This window comes from Amblyraja radiata, chromosome 18, assembly GCF_010909765.2.
Source record: "Amblyraja radiata isolate CabotCenter1 chromosome 18, sAmbRad1.1.pri, whole genome shotgun sequence".
NCBI lineage: Eukaryota > Metazoa > Chordata > Chondrichthyes > Rajiformes > Rajidae > Amblyraja > Amblyraja radiata.
In genome coordinates, this window is record NC_045973.1 from 23034218 (window position 1) to 23057010 (window position 22793).

Sequence of the window (22793 nt, forward strand, 5' to 3'; positions counted from 1 at the left end):
GTTTCCTCCAGGTTCTCCAGCTCACCCCAACATTTTAAGATGCAGACTGGTAGGTTAGTTGGCTACTTTAAATTAGTTTAGGTGATTGGTAGGAGAATAAGGATAAAGATAATGGATAAATGATTTGCTTTGATTCTTGAGAGGTCCCACTCTCTCTCGCTAGTTATTCTTTTCCCACTTATGTATTTATAAAATCTATTGGGACTGTCCTTAATACTATCCGCCAGAGCTATCTCCTGGCCACTTTTAGCCCTTCTGATCTCCTTTTTCAGTTTACTCCTTAGTTCCAGAAACTCCTCCACTTGATCATCAGAGAGTGGTTGGTTCCTGAAATGCACAGCCATGGATGGTGGAGGCAGCACATATAAACATATTGAAACATATGATTGTTAAGGGCCTGGACACACTAGAGGCAGGAAACATGTTCCCGATGCAGGTGGAGTCCAGAACCAGGGGCCACAGTTTAAGAATAAGGAGTAAGCCATTAGAACGGAGACGAGGAAACACATTTTCTCACAGAGAGTGGTGAGTCTGTGGAATTCTCTGCCTCAGAGGGCGGTGGAGGCAGGTTCTCTGGATACTTTCAAGGGAGAGCTAAATAGGGCTCTTAAAAATAGCGGAGTCAGGGGATATGGGGAGAAGGCAGGATCGGGGTACTGATTGGGGATGATCAGCCATGATCACATTGAATGGCGGTGTTGGCTTGAAGGGCCAAATGGCCTGCTCCTGCACCTATTGTCTATTGTCACATATGATAATGGACTTTAAAGGGCTATTGGATGAGCACATGGATAGGCATGGAAAGGAGAGATATGGATCATGTACAGGCAGAGGAGATTAGTTTAACTTGGCATCATGTTCAGGTGGATATTGTGGGCCAAAGGGCCTGTTCCCATGCTGACCTGTGTTATGTCCAATGTTCTACATTCATAGACTTGATTAGCCTATTTGCCTTCTTCATATTATCAGGAAATGTGGTTCCAATTCAGTTTTCTCAAATGTATCTGAGTTTACTAAATTAGCATTGTGGCATTACTGCACAGTGGTGCAATGGTATAGTTCGCTATACCTTTGTTTACTGCGCTAGAAAGCCGGGTTCGATCTTGACTATGGGTTCTCTCTGTATGGAGTTTGCACATTCTCCCTGTGAACGTGTGGCTTTTCTTCGGGTGCTCCGGTTTCCTCCCACACTCCAAAGTTGGTTAATTGGCTTTGGTAAAATTGTCCCTAATGGGTAGGATAGTGCTAGTGTATGGGGATCACTTGTTGGCGCAGACATGGTGGGCCGAAGGGCTTGTCTCTGCGCTGTATCTATGAGGTCTAAAGTATGATGTTCGTAAGAAACCGAGCAACATTCCCTTGACATATCTCAAGAAACTTACTTGTCCATTCTCCATCATAGCTGGATACATGGCACTGCTTGGTCTGTCCCTGTGAGGAGGCAGCAACATCATAATGTCCCTTGAGTGACGATATTTATCCGACAATGATGGGGATCCTGTGCATAAACAGAATGCTAAACAGTTTAAAAAAAATCAAAATAGATTAAAAAACACAAAACAGAAAAAAAATATGGAAAGGAAGGGAAAAGGGAGAGATGGGCCAAACAAAAAGTATTGATTAATACATAGAAAAGATATTAGGGAGACTGTATAAAGAAGACAAAAGAAGACGAGAAAGAAAAGGGAAAGATCAAAGGACCAGGAAAGATGAAACAAAGAAGAAGGGTGAGATAGTAAAGGGGGAGAGAGATGGAGAGGAAGAGTGGGAGAGGGAGAGAGACAGAGGGGAGAAAGAGAGAGAGGGAGGGGGGGAGAAAGAGGGAGGGGAGAGAGAAAGAGAGGGGGGAGAGAGATGGAGAGCGAGGGAGAGGGGGAAGGGAGGGGGGAGAGAGAGGGGGAGAGCGAGAGAGAGGGGGAGGGGGGAGAGAGGGGGAGGGGGGAGAGAGAGAGGGGAAGAGAGAGAGGGGGGAGGGGAGAGAGAGTGAGAGGAAGGGAGGGAGGGAGAGAGGCAGAGAGAAATGGTTGTTGGTGATGGGATGTGCACTGGGTGTTCCGTTAGTCTCGGTGCTGGCACTAGTGATCTGCAGTATGGTTACAGTCAAGATCATGTGCAACAGAAATGAACAGTGGTTATCACTTGCTTTTTTCGTGTCTTTTTAAATCATTGAAAGTCCTTTCTTGTTTGTACTAGCCACTGGCCATTTACTGAGACAAGTTTAGAAGGAAGGGAACTCGTACTCATTGGGGAACTCATTTAGTAACTGTGTGACTGTGACTTGCACCACTGATTTTACTAGTGTTAGGAGGTGGCTGCTATGGTGTGTTAATAGAAGCACCCTGAACTCCATCTCCTGATCATTACAATGTGATTTAACATTTCTTCTGATGGATTGATCTGTATTGGTGTCTTGGGCATCATCATCAGATCTGGCGCTATATGATATCTAAATTTCACAAATAAGGATCATATCCAAAACCCAACTAGGAATGTGGAGGCTCTTGTAAATTTGGCATGTTGTATGAAAATTATTTACACGTTTCCTGCTTAATAGCCAAAACTAGCTGCCAAGCTATAAAACTAGGGGTCGGCAAAGACAATCAGAGAGTCCTCAGCAACAGAGAGTGAGAGATTAAGGATTTGGATAGAAACAATAGAAGAAAAGAACGAGGTTGAAGGCCTCTCTGCGGACATACAGGACTCGTGCGTGATTCTGCTCTTCTCCATAATGAGAAAAAATGATAACTTGTTGGAGCGTCCACATTATTTTGCTGATATATTTTCAGAGTTCTGAGTTCAAATTAACCAAGGCTACGCCGAAGGAAACTGATTGAAAGAAAACAATGAAATACTCTTCCGTTCTGAAACATGGGCAACACACTCCACACAACTCCCTGTTAAAAGCAAATGGCAAGCTTTGTGTGATGTGTTGGTCTTTAATTTGTTTAGCTTCCTCTGCCACCTCCCACCAACCACCTCCTCCACATCCTAACACCCATCTGGCCCACTAATACAATTGTGTGATTGAAGTGGGTAAAAGTTTCAACCCTCAAATTTGCCTTTTTGTTTATTTGCACAGTATGCTGTATCCAAACATGGAACTAGAGCTTTGTATGGAAGAGGAGCAGTGCCTTCCAAAGGCAGTTATTAGGAGTTCCACCCCTCTGAATGTTTTGTGTTCAATATTGTCTTGGTGATTGAATTTGAATTTGAATTTGATTCCTTTATTGTCATTCAGACCTTTCGGTCTGAACGAAATTACGTTGCCTGCAGTCATACACAGTAACAATAAATAACAAAACATACAATAAACACAAATTTAAGATTGATTACACATGTTAATGTCTTTGAAAGAGTAAAGGCACAATCTCACTCTCACGAGTCTTCAATCCAGGGCCAAACTTTACACTTTGGTACTGATGTAAAATAAACTTTGAAAAGAAATATAGATTTCTTGCTGATGAACCAAAACCTAAATTTTGGAGGAAATTTAGGTCTTTAATGGACTTGGGAGTCTATATTACTCAGAAGTTTCATTAAGATCACTTTCCAAGACAAAATATTAAGTAGTGGTTTTAAAAAGGACAATCAGATTAAATACAACTTGGTTATAAAACATTGCAACTATTCTCTGGACTGCCTGCTATATATGTATTAGAATTTCAATGCATATGCACTACATTAAATTTCAATGTTAAATTCAAGAAATATACTCCAATGTTTTTGTTTCATTTCTTATTTTGCCATAATCCTTTAATTTCAAATGATAGGAGAAAGAAAAACAGAGTGAAGTCAACTTGGGCTATCGGCTGCACATTGTATAGAAATAGTTGTTAAAAGACAAGACAGCTTACTCATTAGTTGGCCCATGCCTTGATAAATACTGAATTAAAAAGTCTTACCTCGAGCACTTGATGGGGCTGAGTTGATCATCTGTGAAGGGGCAGAGTGTGTGGAACTCAGGCTAGAAGTGGATGGACTTGCCTGGCACGACGACAAAACAGAGACATTTGTCATGGAGCCCTGGAACTTGGTGTTAGCATAAGCAAGCTGTAAAAAGTAGAGCGAGTGGCAGAAAGAAAGAATGCATCAGGGAACCCTGAAAGGGATTGAAAAAGTGAAAGACGGACTCATAGAAGATTTGGATGCTCTGCCGCTCATTACTCATAAGCCAAGTTGTCCAATAAAACTATAGATTTCCCATTGAACGCATGGAGAAATTTTGGGGAATTCATATCCCACTTTCACAAATTTGCCTTTACATCTTCTGAAGCCACTGATCTTTGATGATGTATATTTTGAGAAATATGGATAATTCCTCTGGGGTATTATCAAAATAACCACGCATTGTTGTAAACCATGAGCATTAACAGGCTATCCTACCGTCAAATATATACTTTTACTTCAAACCATGATAATAACACTGTGCCTCCAGGAAGCTGGTGTTGGATTGAACCGTGGTTGATATATATTTTTTCTGCGTGGTCATTAAGATCGGATACAATATTCCTTGTTCAACTATTTGTAATCAGACTTGTGGAGAAAGATAATAATTTAACAATGCTCCTTTCACCTCTAACAAAAGTATGCTATGGTTATGCTACAGTATCATGACAAGGAGGATTTTTTTGCCTTCTGCCGTCAAACTCGGTGTAATACTACAAGAAGCTAATTTAAAATGTTGATGTACGTAGCCTGGTAATTGAATTTCACTCATTTTTGGTGCACTAAATGATGCTGTGGTTGGCCCTACTGCTCAGTTGCATACTCATAACATGGTGACATTTATTTATCTTTTGCAACCTTTTTCCTTTGTTAAGATTATGCCTGTGTATTTCCTGTAGCAGGTTAATGCAGAGATTGCAGCTGCCAGATCATATTGACTGCTGGGAGGTAAGTCAATGCCTTAACATTTACACTCTGTGGCAGCCACAATAATTACATCAGACAACCCTGAAAGTGAGGGAAAAACAGAGAGGGAGAGTTCTACAGAGTTTTCGCCTCATCTTCTTCCTCTCATACATGACATGTATACATTCCCATGCTCAGAGAGGCCCAAAACCACTATCAGTTCTGGAGTACAGACAGGGATTTATTTGCAAGTTGAACTGATTTGCAGCTGGAATTTATAGTGGGATATAACTCTTGTCAACAGTCACTGGATATCATACCTATACATTACAGGGAACTGTTATACCTGCATGCGGTAAAGGTCATCTGGGGTTTCGCCAGCTATCCCGTCTGGGAGGATGACAAGATTCCCAACCTCACTGGATGTTTGTGAGGATAATGACGATGAGGAGTGCCTGTTGGAGACAATCAGATTCAGGGGGCTGAAGAAATCAATGAAACAGAATATCACTTTACACCAAGCAATCCCTTCCCAGCATCCCCAATGCACCTATGCCTTGAATCTAAGCAAGCACACTCCTAAGACAAAACTAATCCAGGCATTGATCCAGCTGTTTCATCCTTCCAAATGTTGGAAGTGATTATCAAAGTCTGAAGAAGGGTTTCGGCCCGAAACGTTGCCTATTTCCTTCGCTCCATAGATGCTGCTGCACCCGCTGAGTTTCTCCAGCTTTTTTGTGTACCTTCGATTTTCCAGCATCTGCAGTTCCTTCTTAAACATCAAAGTCATCTGCTCAGTTTGGCTTGGTTGGCAGCATCACTGTCTTCAGTGAGTTCTTTGCCCACTGACAAAGCATATTAAGTAAATGCTGCATTGTGCAGCCACTGTTCTGACTAACATTCCCTCAAAATCTAATTATTCAGAGACAGCTGTGGAGGCCACGTAATTGGGATTTTAAACATAGAGATTGATAATTTCATGATTAGTAAGGGCATAACCTCTGTTATAGGGAGGTAGGAGGATGGGGCTGAAAGGGAAATATAGATCACTCATGATAATGGCGGAGCAGACTGATGGGTGAATGGCCTAGTTATGCTACTATGTGGTCTCTTTGTGATCCACATCACAAATTGACAAGGTTAACCCCTAACTATTCTCTCATGGCAACAAAAGGCACTCATATTGCATCAAATCAGCAATTTAGTTTGGGCTGTAGAGATCCATTGTCTCAGTGACACGTGTGTTAAGAATGGAACTCAAAAGTTGAATTTATATTTCATTGTGATGAAGAGTGTTGGATCTACAATGTTAAGTCTGTTTCTCCCTCTATAGATGTCATCTGTCTTGCCGAGTGTTTTTGTTTTCAATTTACACGGGTCCCTTCCTGACTTACAATCAATGAACTAACATAACAGATTATTTTTTAATTGCATCAGAAATAATAATTTAATATTTAACCACAGACTAGAAATTTTCTCACAGCGAATATAAATGATGACGATAAACATATATTACCAGTCTTCCATATATATGACTATGTGCAATTTAGGCACATGGCCTCCATGCTCATGCTGGTGTGCATGCTGGATGCCCATTCCCCTTTTCTTAGTCTGTATACAGACTGGCACACCAGTCTCTTTCTGCCCTCGTTGATGTACAGCTTCACTTGTCTCACTCACCTGTGCCTGTGCATGAGCTTGATAGTTTCTGGACTCATGGGATTATGACCAGACATGAGGCTTCCACGTGGTGTACTTGAACCAGAGCAAATAGGACTGATCTTGTCCATTCCAGGAAGATCCTATATAAAAGATGAGATGGAAAACTCAATGATCTTAGCTTTCTGTACACATGGTATCATAAGGTTGCTGAGATGTTTTTATATAGGTGAATGCCTACAGAATTAACTGTGTATCTCTTGTAACTGAAGAAACACTGTAACGTCACTCTAAGGAGGTTGCCGTTGTATCACAGGCAACTCCGTACTTGGACAATAATGCAGCACAGTGCTTCCTTCAACCCGTTCTCAGTACCGTTAAGATTTTCTAGGCATTTACCAGATGCGTGGTTTTTTGTGTGGTTGTACAGGTTATTCTGCAGTAGTGATGCTAAACACAGGCTGAATCCTGACCCTAGTTGATTCACACCTATTGAGATCAGTTTAATCTGACACATGCAAATCCCTAGAAACAGTTAAAACCCAACCAGAATGTTAATACACTTTGGTTTCTTGCAGAGGTACATTTCACTTTATTCACTTATTCAAGAGATTAATCATGCACGCTGAGAATGTGGTCAACTAAAAAGAATGTTGCAGTATGTGGAGAATCATAGACCTATTGCGATATAGAATTTTACTGACCATCGAGTCAGTGAGACTTCGTGGAGAGCAGTCCACATGCAAACTGGAACTTGGGTAGCTTATAAACGGTATGAATATTGAATTCTCCAACCTCCAACAGCACCCTCTTTTTCTGCCCCTGCCTTCTCCCTCCTCTCTTCCCAGTACCCAACCTGGACTTCCACCCATTTCTCTCCTTCCATTCCAACTTCCTGGTGTAAACAATTTGCACTTCTTGTATCCTTATGTCACCTTTGTCTTTTCATCTCAGACCTTTATCCAACCATCTGTATCCACTTATCATTTGCCTGTCTTTGCCCTGGTCCTGGTCTCTTCCAGCTACCCCCTCCACCCCCACCACCACCACCACCAACAACATAATCAGTCTGGAGAAGGGTCCAGACCTGAAACATCCCCTATTCAAAGATGCTGCTTGACCCACTGAGTTACTTCAGCATTTTATGTCTTGTGCAGTAGTAAACAAAGTGAGCTTAGTGTAGATGTACGTGATGGTCAATGCCCATGCGATGGCCCAAAGGAACTGTCTCTGTGCTGAACGACTCAATGACAAATGTCCGTCATATTCATGCTGTCTAAAAGTTCTGTAGACTGTTTGATTCTTTCACTTCCCAGCCTTGTAGGTCATAGCTCTTCAGATTCTCATTTAAAAACCTTTTAAATGTGACTGATGAGTGTTTCAGCCACCAACACCATTTTATGCAGTGTGCCAGACTTCTTCAATCCGAGTGAAAACATTTTCCTCGACACCTCCATGTTCCTCTGCGCATCCCCAGGTATCAATCACTTCTCAGATGGAAAATAAATCCTTGTTGTTCAATCTTCCCGGATATCTCATAATTTTGTATAACTCTCTTAGATTACCTCCTTTGGTAGAGAAAAAACAACCCCACCATAGAATATTAATTTTCTGAAACTAATTGAAATTCCAAGGTAGGGTTATCTCTGATAATTAATATTTTCCAACCCCAACAATATTATCAACATTTTTATCTTTAATACTGCATGTCTTTCTTGTAGTACGATGATCAGAATTGTATACAATATGTTAAATCTGTGTTAGCATATTCTGCAAAGTTCCAGCATTCCAACATTCCCACCAAGCTCTTACATTCAATGTCTTATTAAAAAAAGAAGAGCTGTTTCTTAATATGACGTCTTGTTACTTTTGGGAATCTGTGAACATGTACATTGAGATTGCTCTTTCCCTCTACACATGTTGGTATCTTTTCACTTATCCTCTTGGCTTGTTTGTCTTCCATGTATACATTACTGAACACTTGTCCAGATTGAATTCCTTTTACTATTTTATACCCACCAAATCAGTTCATTATCATCTTTCTGCATTTTCTTTTCTAAAATATAAAAACTATTTTAACTAAACAATTTTGTTTTATCTCCAGAAAGCTTCATAATCATGGTCATCATAGTCTGGAGAAGGGTTTCAGCCCGAAGCGTTGCCTATTTCCTTCGCTCCATAGATGCTGCTGCACCCGCTGAGTTTCTCCAGCACTTTTGTAAACCTTCATAATCATAACCCTTGTCGGTGGGCAATAAAGGAATATCAGTGTAAGTCCAAGTCAGGATGGCCTTGGATTTGGAGTGATATTTGATTGCGATAATAATTTCTGTGTAACTACTGCCCTTGTCCTACTCAATGGTAGAGGTTAAGAATTTGGGAGAGGCCGCCAAAGAAGCTGAACTACTGCTGTGCACTGTGTGGAAGGAATTTTTACTCTGGCTCGACAAACTTGAAAAAAACGGGCGATGAACAAAGTAAAAAAAATGGTGTAAGGCATTTTCATTCAATCTCATCCCTTTTGTCAGTGGCATTAATACTCACATGACAAAGGCTGGATCTCATCATTTGGAACTGATCTATAAGCTTCTTATGCAGTGGCCGCATTTCTGGATGTACCATCTTCTCATGAATCGCTAAACCCACTCCAAGAATATGAACCTGTGGGCAACAATCACATAAAATGCCTATTTATTAAAAATCAAACGGAGACACTCCATGAACCAAAATTCATGATCACTGTGATCCATTTTAATTTAGCTCGTCATATAGATGGCATGAGTAGTTTGCAGATGGCACCAAAATTGGTAGTATAGTGGACAATGAAGAAGTTTGTCTGATGTAATAACAAAATAGTGATCAACTAGAAAAGTGGGTAAATAGAATTTAACTAAGACAAGTATGAAGTACAAGTAAGATCAGGACATATACAGTGAATGTCAGGGCACTGGCGAATGTTGTCAAATAAAGTGATTAAAATGTTCAAGTACATAGCTCTCTGAAAGTGGCAACATAGATAGTCAGGGTGGTGAAGGCGGCATATGGAATGGTTGTCTTAATCCGAGGCATTCGGTACATGAATTGAGACATCATGTTATAGGTCTACAAAACATTGGTAAGGCCATGCTTTGAAAAATTATGAAAGACACAGATAGGAGAGATAGCCAAAGTCTGTTTCCAATGGTGAAAAGGGATGCCTAGTTTCTATGGGAGGATCTAGTTTTAAGGGGAGGACATTTAAAAGGAATCTGAGGGAAGTTTTTTCCTACAAAGAATAGTTAATACCTAGAATAAACTGTCAGTGGAGGGAGGAAGGTAACACCATTCAAGAGCCATCTAGACAGGTGCTTGAATAGGCAAGGCACAGAGGGATATGGAATTAATGCAATCAAGTGGGGATTAGTATAGATTGACATTGTAAAGGTTATATATGTGATGAACCAAAGGGCCTGTTTCTCTGCTGTACAAGACTATGAAACTATGAGATGCAGAGGCAGACATGCAGATGCAGGAACAGAAGGGAATACAGTACCTGTTCCTGCATCAGTTCCTTCAGCTGGTTAATCTTCTCACTGTCCTCTGGATGACTCACTATGTATTCCTTTTGAAAAAATGCCTGTCAAGAGGAAAGAAAATTAAACATTTTATCAAGATTCTAGTATTTGCAGGATTAGGGTAGGGTGAAACCAGCAATCTAAACACAAACTGTGCCCAAATTACATTAGGTTTGAGTAACATTTTTCTCCCCCAAATATCTGCTCTAACTCATTCATAATGTAAAAGTTACCATGAATCAATACAATCAGTATTTTGGAAGATAATTTAAAAATTTGTTTATATATTTATTTTATATATTTAACAGTAATAGTTCAGTTTGGTTAAAATGGGTTATTCAAATGAATAAACATTTTTAATTAGTGGCCAGCCATTAATTATGCATAACAGTAATCGTTCAGTTTGTTTAAAATAGGGTTATTCAAATGAATAAATATTTTAAATCAGTAGCATCCATCAATTATGCATAATCTTTCTTTCAATAATTAAAAGTAACTTCAAAAAACTTCACAGAACCTTTTATCTTTTTTTTGGTGTAGTCTGTAAATTTAAGACTGTGCTCAAATTTAAGAAATTATATTAAAAAACTTAACTTGTGTCAAAAAGAATCAGCTTCATTTTCATGCTTCCACAAAGGTTGCAATCATCAGAACCTTCCAGCAATTATAAATTTTATCAAGGTCATTCATGGTTGACCTTTGGGTGGGATCAGATTTTAATTAATGGCTTTGAACCAAAACAAAATGTCACATAAGTTCAAACTCTGCAGCACATATACGTAAGAAACTGTAGATAGACCGAAGATAGACACAAAATGCTGGATAACTCAGCGGGACAGACAGCCTTTCTTGATAGAAGGAATGGGTGACATTTCGGGTTGAGACCCTTCTAAGAAGGGACTTGACCTGAAACATCACCCATTCTTTCTATCAAGAGAGGCTGCCTGTCCCGCTGAGTTACTCCAGCATTTTGTATGCAGCACATACGTTACACTTAAAATTCTGTGAATATTTGTACTGAACTTACACTTATAATTATGTGATTATTTGCTCAGCTTTATCAATTAATGGTGAAATGTACTACTAAAGGAACAATGCATTCAACTGGAAACTCCAGGTCAATATGACCAGCTTGCTTTCTCAGCCTTGAATATGTTTTGACTCCAAGAGTTCCCTCGTTTTGAGAATTTCAGATTCATAATTCTCTGAGAGGAGAACGTCCTCCTCATTTCAGTTTTAAGTAGGCTACACGTTACCCTGATATTTTGACTCACTAGTTTTAGACTCCTGTGCAGGAGAAAATTCCTTACATTATTTACATATTGCCTTATCTGATTAATTAAAGTTGCTTCTCAGTATTCTAAATTCAAGAGGATTGGAAGTGTCCAATCTACTCGATCTTTCCGCACTCTCAAAAATCCATTTTGCACTTCTACAAAAGGCCAATGCTCATTTTTTCTTCTTAATGACATAATATTTATAACTATTAATTTAACTTGTTATTACATCAAACAACTTCTCCAACTCTAATCACTTTTGCAACTCAAAGGTGTGGCTGTGGGTACTTACATGGATGCAAAATATGCACTTTTCTTTGTTAGATACATGGAATAGTCTTTGTTTCATTCCTACTCAGGCTCCCCTTGTCAACTCTTTTTTCACTACCCTAATCACTTTATTGGTGGTGCTTCTTACACTGTAGAGAACTCAAATATTTCATAAACCTTGCTGCCCATATCTGCTCTGCATTCCCACATGGGTTCTCCATCTTGAAATCTCGTACACTGAGGAAATGGTTAGCTATCAAAAGCTATTATAAGCCCACTGACATCCACAGCTATCTCGACTATATGGCCTCCACTTTGCTCCATGAAATAATTCAATTCTATTCTCCCAGTTTCTCCAACTCCATCACATCTATTCTTATGTCAAGACCGGATATATTTAAGATAGACTTCCTTGTTCCTTAACCATGGCTTCCTCTCAACCACATTTGACAACCACATCTCCTCTATTTCCACACTTCTGCTTTCCCCTCTTTCATATTAGATAAAAGGGCTTTCTTTTTCTTTACCTGCACTTCATCAACCTCCAAATTCAATGTATCATCCTGTCTGATTTCCTCTGCAATGGAATTCTATCACAAGATGTATTTTGCCTTTTCCTTCTTGGTATTCGTATTGGTATTAGTTTATTATTGTCATATATACAGTGAAAAGATTTTGTTTGCGCACTATCCAATCAAATCAGGTAATATTAGATACGAAAACTATCAAGCCATACACAGTAACACAGAGCAAAGAGAAAAAATACCAGAGTGCAGAATATAGTTTTCCAGAGAAAAAGTCCAATGTCCACATTGAGGTCAAGTGGAAGATCGACAATACATCATAGCTTATGGAATACTGTTCAGAAGTCTGATAACGGAGGAGAAAAAGCTGTTCCTGGATGGATTTTTGAGAGTGCGGAAAGATCGAGTAGATTGGACACTTCCAATCCTCTTGAATTTAGAATACTGAGAAGCAACTTTATTTATTATTTTTTTTAAAATATTTTTTTATTGGAGATAGGTACATAGGTACATAGGTACATAACCTATTTACATCATTACACTTACATTTTTGAATTGATAATATTGTCAATTATTATTACATTGTCTCCAATACTTTTTGCCTTTTTTTTTTTTTAAACTAGATAGAACTAAAGAGATAGATGAAGTAAAGAAATAAAAGAAAAAGAAGAAAAACAAAAACAAAAAGAAAAAAAAAGAAAAAAAGGAAAAAGATAGTTAAAGAAGAATGGAAAAATTTATTAAAATAAAAAAGACTTCATTCGAGATATATTCGTACATTTCAGAGTATAGTATTTCATCCATTCTTTAGCCCGCGTGCTAGTCAGGTTCCTGTGCTGAACCATTCTGACCCTTTAAATAATCAATAAAAGGAGACCATGTTCCAACAAATAATTCCTGTTTGTCCAACAGGGAAAATCTGATTCTTTCCACGTTTAAGGTCTCCGTCATTTCTATAATCCACATTTTGATTGTGGGGGCCGTAGGGCCTTTCCAAAATTTTAGAATTAATTTTTTTCCTGTTATTAAACTATAATCAATAAAGTTTCTTTGTGTTGTTCTAAGTGTTTGATTTAATTCTAATATTCCGAGTATTATTAATTTTGGATCTGGGTCCAATTGTGTGCTGGTTACTTTAGATATTATACTAAAAATATTTACCCAGAATTTTTTAATTTTTATACAGTTTGCAAACATATGAGATAATGTAGCTTCTAAATGTTGACATTTATCACATATAGGTGAGATATGTTGAAAAATTTTATGTAGTTTTGTTTTTGAATAATGTAACCTATGTATTACTTTAAATTGTATTAGAGAATGTCTGGCGTTTAGTGAACACTGATGTATGTGTTGCAAACTTTCTTCCCAAGTATCTTTCGTTATTACTTGATTTAATTCTTTGTCCCATGTTTGTCTGTGTAAGTCCGTCGAAGGAATGTCACTGTCTAATAAGATATTATATATATAAGATATTAATTTTTCTGTGTTAGGATGTTTGTTCCAACATTCATCAAGAATTTCTGAATTTCTAATTCGAAAATTTTGGGAGTTCGATTTTACATAATCTCTAAGTTGAAGATATCTGAAATAATCATTTCCTCGAAGTCCATAAGTCTGTTGCAACTCCTGAAATGTCAGAAAAGTGCCTTCCTTGTAAAGTTGTCCCATATTTTTAATTCCATAATTCTTCCATTGTGTAAAACCCCCGTCCAACCATGAAGGCTTAAACAAAGGATTATTCACAATTGGAAGAAAAAGTGATAAATTATCTAATTTTAATGTCTTTTTTAATTGTTTCCAAATTCGTATAGCACTAAATATTATAGGGTTTTCCCTATAAATTTTTTTGTTTAATTTAGACGTAGCAAATAATATCGAACCGATATCAAAAGGTAAACAATCTTCCTTTTCCATTTTTAACCAGTCTGGTTGATGATCTATTTCTTCCAACCAGAAATTCATATTTTTAATGTTAACTGCCCAGAAATAAAACAAAAAATTGGGTAAAACCAAGCCTCCATTTATTTTTGATTTACACAAGTGTCTTTTGTTTATCCTATGATTCTTATAATCCCAGATAAAATCATTAACAATAGAGTCCAATTTAAAAAAAAAAATTTTTGCCAAATATATCGGAATTGTCTGAAAAAGGTATAATATTTGCGGTAAAAAAATCATTTTTATGGCATTGATTTTGCCTACCATTGAGATAGGAAGTGTTTTCCAGTATTGAATATTCTTATGTAGTTTGTTCAGTAATGGGGGAAAATTTGCTTTAAATAATGATGTATATATCTTAGTTACATAAATACCTAGGTATTTAAATTTTTCATTTACTATTTTAAATGGAAATTGTTGTATTATCTGTTTGTTATGTTCCCTTATTGGCATAATTTCACTTTTATTCCAATTTATTCTGTATCCTGAAAGTGAACCAAATTGGGTTATTAACTTTAATAAGTTTGGAATACTAATTTCTGGTTTTGTAATGTAAATTAATACATCATCTGCGTATAGAGAAATTTTATTCACTGTGTCCTTTGTGTTATACCCATGTATTTCCGGATGCCCCCTTACTTTTTCTGCCAGTGGCTCAATAGCAAGCGCAAATAATAATGGAGATAATGGGCATCCTTGTCTACAACCTCTAGATAGGCTAAATTTAGATGACAACCTTTGGTTTGTAAATATTCTAGCCGTGGGATTTGTATATAACAGTTTTATCCATGTACAGAATTTCTCCCCTAGCTGCATATTTTCCATCACCGAAAATAAGTAAGGCCATTTGGCCAAAAGTCCAATGTCCACATTGAGGTCAAGTGGAAGATCGACAATACATCATAGCTTATGGAATACTGTTCAGAAGTCTGATAACGGAGGAGAAAAAGCTGTTCCTGGATGGATTTTTGAGAGTGCGGAAAGATCGAGTAGATTGGACACTTCCAATCCTCTTGAATTTAGAATACTGAGAAGCAACTTTATTTAATCAGATAAGGCAATATGTAAATAATGTAAATAATGTAAGGAATTTTCTCCTGCACAGGAGTCTAAAACTAGTGAGTCAAAATATCAGGGTAACGTGTAGCCTACTTAAAACTGAAATGAGGAGGACGTTCTCCTCTCAGAGAATTATGAATTGGTTGTATGTGCTTTAAAGCTTTTGTATATTCTGCCCAATGAGGGTGAAGAGAAGAGGGAATGACTGAGATGAAAAAGGTCCTTGATTATGTTGTCTGCTTTCCTGAGGCAGTGTGCAATTGTAGATGGAGTCAAAAGTGGGGATCTGATCTGTGTGATGGATCAGGTTACATCCACAACTTTGTGCAATTTCTTGTGGTCTTGGCAGAGCTGTTCCCAAACCAAGTTATGATTTAATCTGATAATATGCTTTCTATGGTATATATGTAGAAGTTGGTAAGAGTTGTTGGAGGTACTTTAGGCTTTTGGAGGTATTGTACTGAGGAACTAGAGGTGTTGGTGAGCTTTTTTGGTCATAGCTTTAATTTGGTTAGACCAGGACAGATTGATGGTAATATTTACACCCAGGAACTTGAAGCTCGCAACCATTTCCATTTCAGTATTAATTATGCTGATTGTGATATGTACGCCACTATCCTTCCTGAAGTCAATAACTAGCTCCGTCGTCTTGCTTTTATTGAGGGATAGGTTGCTGTCCAGACACTGTGTTGCTAAGCTCTCTATTTCCTTCCTGTACTCTTTTGATATTCCAAAGGGACCATTCCCTCCGGTTCTCTGGTCCACCCTTTCATTTCCACAAATCACTTAAACATCAAGTACACAACATTAACTAACTTACCTTTATTGACCATGCTAGTTATACATTCAAAATATTCACAGTCAATAAACAGAATTCTCTTTCATAAAATCATATTGCCTCTAATCATGTTTTGGTTTTCTAATTTTTGTATTATTTTCTAATTACTGTCTTCCTGCATTTCCTTGACAACTAATATTAGGCAGGCTGGTCTGTAGCTCCCGATTTTCTCTCCTTACTTTCTTTAATTGCAGTGCTGCATTTATTGTTTTCCAGTTCACTTCAAGTTCTCCAGAACCTAGGGAATTTTGGAAATGACAACCACTGTATCCACATTCTCTGCACCCAGCTCTCATCAAATTGAATGGTTAAAAAATATTTCAATAGATAAATGGATAGGAATAGTTCAGAAAGGCCAAATGTGGGCAAATGAGAGTCAGCTCAGCAGGTACCTTGGTCAGCATGGATTAATTTGGCTAAAGGTCCTGATTCTGTGCCGTGTAACTTTATGCCTCAATGATAACACCAGGATGTTGGCCACTAGCGCCAGAGTATTTATCAGCCTTTAGTATCATTAGCACTTTTCTATAAATTATAATATTAATTAAACCAAGCCCAGCAGAAAGTACACTCTATTCCATCTCTTTATTTGCATCACTATGTTCTACTTGATTGAGGGTGCTATTCTATGGTGGCCGACTAGGAAAAGGGGAGATGCAGCGAGACCTGGGTGTCATGGTACACCAGTCATTGAAAGTAGGCATGCAGGTGCAGCAGGCAGTGAAGAAAGCGAATGGTATGTTAGCTTTCATAGCAAAAGGATTTGAGTATAGGAGCAGGGCGGTTCTACTGCAGTTGTACAGGGTCTTGGTCTTGGTGAGACCACACCTGGAGTATTGCGTACAGTTTTGGTCTCCAAATCTGAGGAAGGACATTATTGCCATGGAGTGCAGAGAAGGTTCACCAGACTGATTCCTGGGATGTCAGGACTGTCTTATGAAGAAAGACTGGATAGACTTGGTTTATACTCTCTAGAATTTAGGAGATTGAGAGGGGATCTTATAGAAACTTATACAATTCTTAAGGGGTTGGACAGGCTAGATGCAGGAAGATTGCTCCCGATGTTGGGGAAGTCCAGGACAAGGGGTCACAGCTTAAGGATAAGGGGGAAATCCTTTAAAACCGAGATGAGAAGAACTTTTTTCACACAGAGAGTGGTGAATCTCTGGAACTCTCTGCCACAGAGGGTAGTCGAGGCCAGTTCATTGGCTATATTTAAGAGGGAGTTAGATGTGGCCCTTGTGGCTAAGGGGATCAGAGGGTATGGAGAGAAGGCAGGTACGGGATACTGAGTTGGATGATCAGCCATGATCATATTGAATGGTGGTGCAGGCTCGAAGGGCCGAATGGCCTACTCCTGCACCTAATTTCTATGTTTCTATGTTTCTATGATTCATATTGTGTATGTTTCAGTGGCTTACAGGTTAATCACCTAATGCCCTCATTTAGCTTGGATTCATGCATATAAATAAAAGTTGTGAAATTAATCAGTTTGGTTTGAAGGTACCAGTCATTAGATGCAATGTTCAAACAGTCAGAAATGAGATAGAAATACTGCAGAAATCTCATTTGCATCTGGTGATCATAGATAAAATGGCTGAGTGCAAATCTGAGACTGCTCCAGCTCACCCTTACCTCCTGGTACCTGGCTATTCCTCCATTGACTGCTGCATCGATCACTCCATTCAGACACATGCTGAGCAGATTAATGTTAGCATGCAGCTGCTTGTGCTGGTACTGATTGATGAGAGTTCTCAGCTCTTGGTTTTTGTTCTCCACAACATAGATTGCATTTTCCAAAGGGCTCACCTCCACCTGTAAAACAAAAACAGATATAAAACATTACAAACTGGAGTTGATATCGCTCCAAAGTATATGAAGGTGATTTGTAAGTGATTTTAAAGAACTCTTTACAGCCGTAAATATGAAAAGTTATGGAAATTTAGGATGGAAATTCCAAAACTTAAGTGGTTGGCAGCTGTCGCTGGTGAAGTAATCAAAATCAGATGCAGAGGAGGTGATATTTGGAGAAATACAGAGATCTCAGTGGTTTTGTTGGATTCAGTAATGGTGAAAGACAAGGCCTTACAGTAATTTCTGGACAGGAACACATTTTAGCCACCACTCACTAAAGTAACATGAATTCTTCCATGGGAAAGAGAATATTCACTGGTTGGCAATCCTAGCTCTGTTCCCTTCATAAGCTACATTCCAAGACCAGATTCAGGGGTCAAGTCAAATCCTGGCCAGTCTTACTGTCTAATTAACAAAATAATGGAGGGCTTTCACCCACCAGGTTAATATGCAGAGGAAAAACTTAGACTTTTTACCTTAGAAATACATCTCAGCAACCGTTATTCAGCAACAGGGAGAAATGTGTGTGGGAGGGAAGAAGGGATTATCCTGGATCTCCAGGAGTCGCAGCCTCAAAAAGGCAGCCAGCATGACCAGAGACCCACACCACATTGGCCACATTCTCATTTCATGCTGCCATCGGGAAGAAGATATGGTAGGTATGTTACAAAACTTACCTTCAGCGCCGCTGCAGTTCTGCCACTGGCCGTGTGCGCGACTTTGGCCCCTTTGAGGGGGGGGGGCAGGATTAAAATGCCGTTTACTCCTGTCCGTCCGAGATATATTTTCTCGGGCTACTACCTAATGCTGAATAATCGTTCTGACTGCCTTTCTCGGAATTTAAAAAAAACTTGGGACAATTTCAGCGCTGGAGTAAAATAAAAAGCTACTTCTAACGCTGTCAACGCAGGCAACGGAATGGATCTCACGTACGGGACAAAACATAAGGTAAGTCGTTTATTTTACATATAAACTTGCTTCTTAGGATTACTTTAATCAAAATTTTATCAGCGAAAATGTGATTATGTAAATATACGAACCGGCAGTGTTTTTCCTGCCTTCCTACTTTTCTCTATTCTTACTTTTCTGAGCATTGTAAGAATCCTGTACAATGGATCTTGACCTTTAATATTAATTTGCCACATGATGAAAGGGTTAGAATAAGGTAATAATACAGATCACACATACAATCAACATTAGAAGGCAGAACTTACCACTTCTCTCTTCTCTACTTCAAACCAGCGGGAGATCCCAGGCAAGCTGTGTGTAAGGGTCAAGGTTGTCCGTTCAATCCAGAGACTCTAGATAGGAGACAGAACGATACAAAATCATTACCACCAGACAATTCCTGTCAGGCCTAGCACATCTCAAATTTCTTTCTCTCACATCCCTAAATATTGCACATACAGAAAACCATTTTATGCTCCATCCACAGGTGGAAAGGTGCTTTCCAGTAATTTTGCAGACAATTTAAACATGATTGCCATGCAATGCTGACGAAATTGGTTGCAAATTGGTGTATTTGTTAACTCCTATCAGCCCACACCACCCAACTAACTGTCCTCAGAGTCCTACTCTCCAATGAAGTTGGAAGTTTCACTTAATCCAGTAGTTTTCTAGAATGCTAAAACAGTTAAATTAAAATTATTCCGTTTTATTATGAATCCTTTGGTGTGCTTTTCTCTTGTTAATGACTCACTTTACAAAACAATTGTAGTGATAAATTTAGGTTTATGCAAAACTGAACAGAAAAGGTCTAGTTTTTCTGCAACTAAACAGACGATAGGAAGGAGAGGGGAAAATGAGCTGATGTCTGTGAAGTTCATGTCCTAATAAAATAAGTTAACTTAGCACTTTGTCACTCTAACCAACCTATTTCTTTGCTCCACCAGCCTATCAGGACTTTGAAGAGAATGGCTTCTAACAGACACACTGGACATAAAACATTCAGAAGACCTAGTACTGGTGAGAGATATTCAGTCAGGATCTCTATTTCTTTTTTTGCTGGATGAATATTTACATGCTGGGTTCGAGCTCATTTATGAAATACAGGTTTTAAGTAAATACCTGAGGCAGAGAAAAAATAAATGGGCAATGTCTCTGAATGAATAATTATGTTAGAAAATAGATTTACGATATAGCCATCTTAACCAATACATTGGGAATGGAATTGAGGATTGCTGGAAAGGGAACACGCGGTGTGGATGGAAACTCTGGAGGTCTTCCGTGAATGCTGGTTGCCGTGGGGAATCGAGGGGATTGTGGATAAGGATAATAATGTTGTAATCTGATGACTGATGTTTGCAAACTACAGTGCAGTTTTGATCTTTTCAGTACTCTGTAACTGATTAATTGAATAAAATCTCCTTGTTAAGGAAAAAAACTTTATATTTAAACAATTGTGACAGGAAAACACTGATAGTCCATTACCCATTTCTTTGGAAATCCCAACCCGTTTTGCATCTATCTCACAAGATGCTGATTTCACATTCCATTAAACACACCAGGGTTTGTGGTATCTGTGTTCCCTTTAATATACCAGGACTCTGGTTCAGCTTCCTTTAACACACCGGGGGTCTGGTTTTTGATCTTCCTTGCTAACACTACCCAGCTTCCTGCCCTCCTCTTAACACTATGGGGCTCAAAATCCTGCACTCTATTTAACACATGGAGCTCTGGCTTCTGAGTTCCATTTAATGCATGGGGGCTCCTCTCCAATAACTTCCTCACCATTGATGTGAGCCTCACTGACCTATAATTCCCTGGATTCTCTCTAATTTATTTCCGAAATAAAGGAACAACATTTGCTACTCCTCAGTTCTCCGGGACCTCACCTGTGGCTAGAGAAGATGTAAAGATCTTTGTCAAGGCTCTTGCAATCTCCTCTTAATAACCCAGGATAGATTCTATTAGGTCCTGGAGATCAATGCACCTTAATGTTCAAGACCCCCAACACCTCCTCTTTCTTCATCTAAAACTGGCTAGTATTCTCCACACTGATATTCCTATTCATATCGTATCAGATTCCCCACATTCCATATCCCTCCTCCTTACTCGAACATGCCAGTTGTGAACTTGATCAATTGGCCATGTCAGATGTGGACTTAGCCTATATATAACTGTTCCCATTGGACATAACTGCTCCCAGTGTAGCCTCCTGATCTGCTGTGTAATAACATTGTAATTTGCCTTACTCCAATTTAGTACCTTCCCGCGAAGTCCGGCCTTCTCCCTATTCAAAACAATCTTGAAGCATATAGACACAAAATGCTGGAGTAACTCAGTGGGTCCGGCAGCATCCCTGAAGAACATGGATAGGTGACATTTTGGGTCGGAAACCTTCTTCAGACTGAAGTTTGAAACATCGCCTAACCATGTGCTCCAGGGTTGCTGCCTGACCCACTGAGTTACTCCAGCATTGTGTGTCTGGCATAAACCAGCATCTGCAGATCCTTGTTATCACATTAAAACTGATGGAGTTATGATCGTTAACCCCACTGTATCACCCGTCACCTGGCCAGGCTAATTTCCCAACACAAGGTCCAGTATGTTCCCTTCTCGGGTTGGGCTATCTGCATACTGTTTCAAGAAACCCTCTTGGATACACCTTACAAATTTTGCCCCATCTAAGCCCTTGGCACTGGGCAAATCCCAGTCAATATTGGGGAAGTTAAATTCACCCACTGAGCAAACCTTATTGCTTTGGCATCTTTTGTTAATCTGTCTACATATGTGTTCCTCTATCTTCCATTTACTATTGGGGAGCCTATCGTACAATTCCATTAGAGTACTTGCACATTTATTATTTCAAAGCTCTACCCATATTGCCTCAGTTGACAAACCCTCCAGTATATCTATTCTGTGTGCCACTGTGACTGTTTCCCTGATTAGAAGTGCAACTCCTCCATCTCTCTAGATCATGTCTGAAACTTTCAAACCCCGGAACATTGATTTGCCAGTTGTCTCCCGATGCAGCCATGTTTTTATAATGGCCACAACATCATAGTCCCATCTGCTTTCCCCTTAATATTCCCTACATTGAAATAAAAACACTTTAGCTCTTCAGTGTTACGATATTCCTTCACCCTGCCTGACCTTCCTTTGAGACTTAAACAGTCTGCAGAGTCTGCAGAGACTGCAGAGAAGGGTAGCCCAATAGCAGGAGCAGGAGGGTTTATTGTTACTTCTCCTACCTTGAACTCATTTTCTTTATCCTTTGAACCTTTGTGAAAGGGTCTGTCGTATCGAAAGTGGCTGACGTTATTTACACGATAAAAGCTTTTAATTCGGTCTGGAACTCTTTCCATCTGAAGAACGTCCACATTCTCTGGAATCGGGCACACTGCATATATTTGCAAATCTAAAAGCAAGGTCAAAGAAAACTGTACAGAAAAAAAATGTGACCATCATCTTACACTTAAAGGTCCGTTGTCCAATGCTGGATAATTTCTATTTCTTTGGGTTAATTGCCAATACTTTATTATTCAAGCAACTAGGACCATGTCTAATCTTCCTCTTCTGAAGGTACTACTTTCGACTGAAACGGTACTTGCAGCACAACAGGCATTATTTCCTGTACAGTATGTGACTAATCGCCAAGTCAGCCATTCAACCATACTAGGTATTACAACTGAGCTCAAATGCTGAAGCTGGGCAGGGAATGCTGTCAAATTTTGCCTCACTCTAAACCACAGGAGATGCAGGAAGCTTTTCAGTTCCTATTGATTTCTGAGATAAAACAGGTTTGCTCAGGGATCGTCCGGTCTAGAAATAATTAACTATTGACTATTACTGGGGCTCCTGATCAAGTGAAGGATACACTGTGCATCAGACTGCAGGATGGTGTCATCAGGCTGGTTGAGATGTTGCATGGCAATGGCTTGTGGGAATTCTGTCAGCATTCTTTGCTGAAAGGCCTCAAGTCTCTCGTAGTCATGACCACGGCACACAAATTCCTTGTTCTGGA

The 22793-nt window shown here is 39.1% G+C and overlaps 1 protein-coding gene across 5 annotated transcripts in view; it reads right to left on the minus strand.

Moving 5' to 3' along the window:
- dock3 (dedicator of cytokinesis 3) overlaps positions 1–22793 on the minus strand; it is a 366678-nt gene that overhangs the window by 21657 nt on the left and 322228 nt on the right. For 4 of the 5 annotated variants that reach the window (XM_033036842.1, XM_033036845.1, XM_033036844.1 and 1 more), the window contains 10 exons: positions 22647–22788; positions 22021–22187; positions 19042–19128; positions 17609–17788; positions 10043–10126; positions 9055–9171; positions 6532–6653; positions 5198–5306; positions 3903–4050; positions 1383–1498 (listed from right to left, as the gene is read on the minus strand). In XM_033036842.1, coding sequence (XP_032892733.1) covers positions 1383–1498; positions 3903–4050; positions 5198–5306; positions 6532–6653; positions 9055–9171; positions 10043–10126; positions 17609–17788; positions 19042–19128; positions 22021–22187; positions 22647–22788 — 1272 coding nt within the window. The remainder of the gene's footprint in view (positions 1–1382; positions 1499–3902; positions 4051–5197; positions 5307–6531; positions 6654–9054; positions 9172–10042; positions 10127–17608; positions 17789–19041; positions 19129–22020; positions 22188–22646; positions 22789–22793) is intronic. The other variant, XR_004414644.1, reaches the window with a different exon arrangement.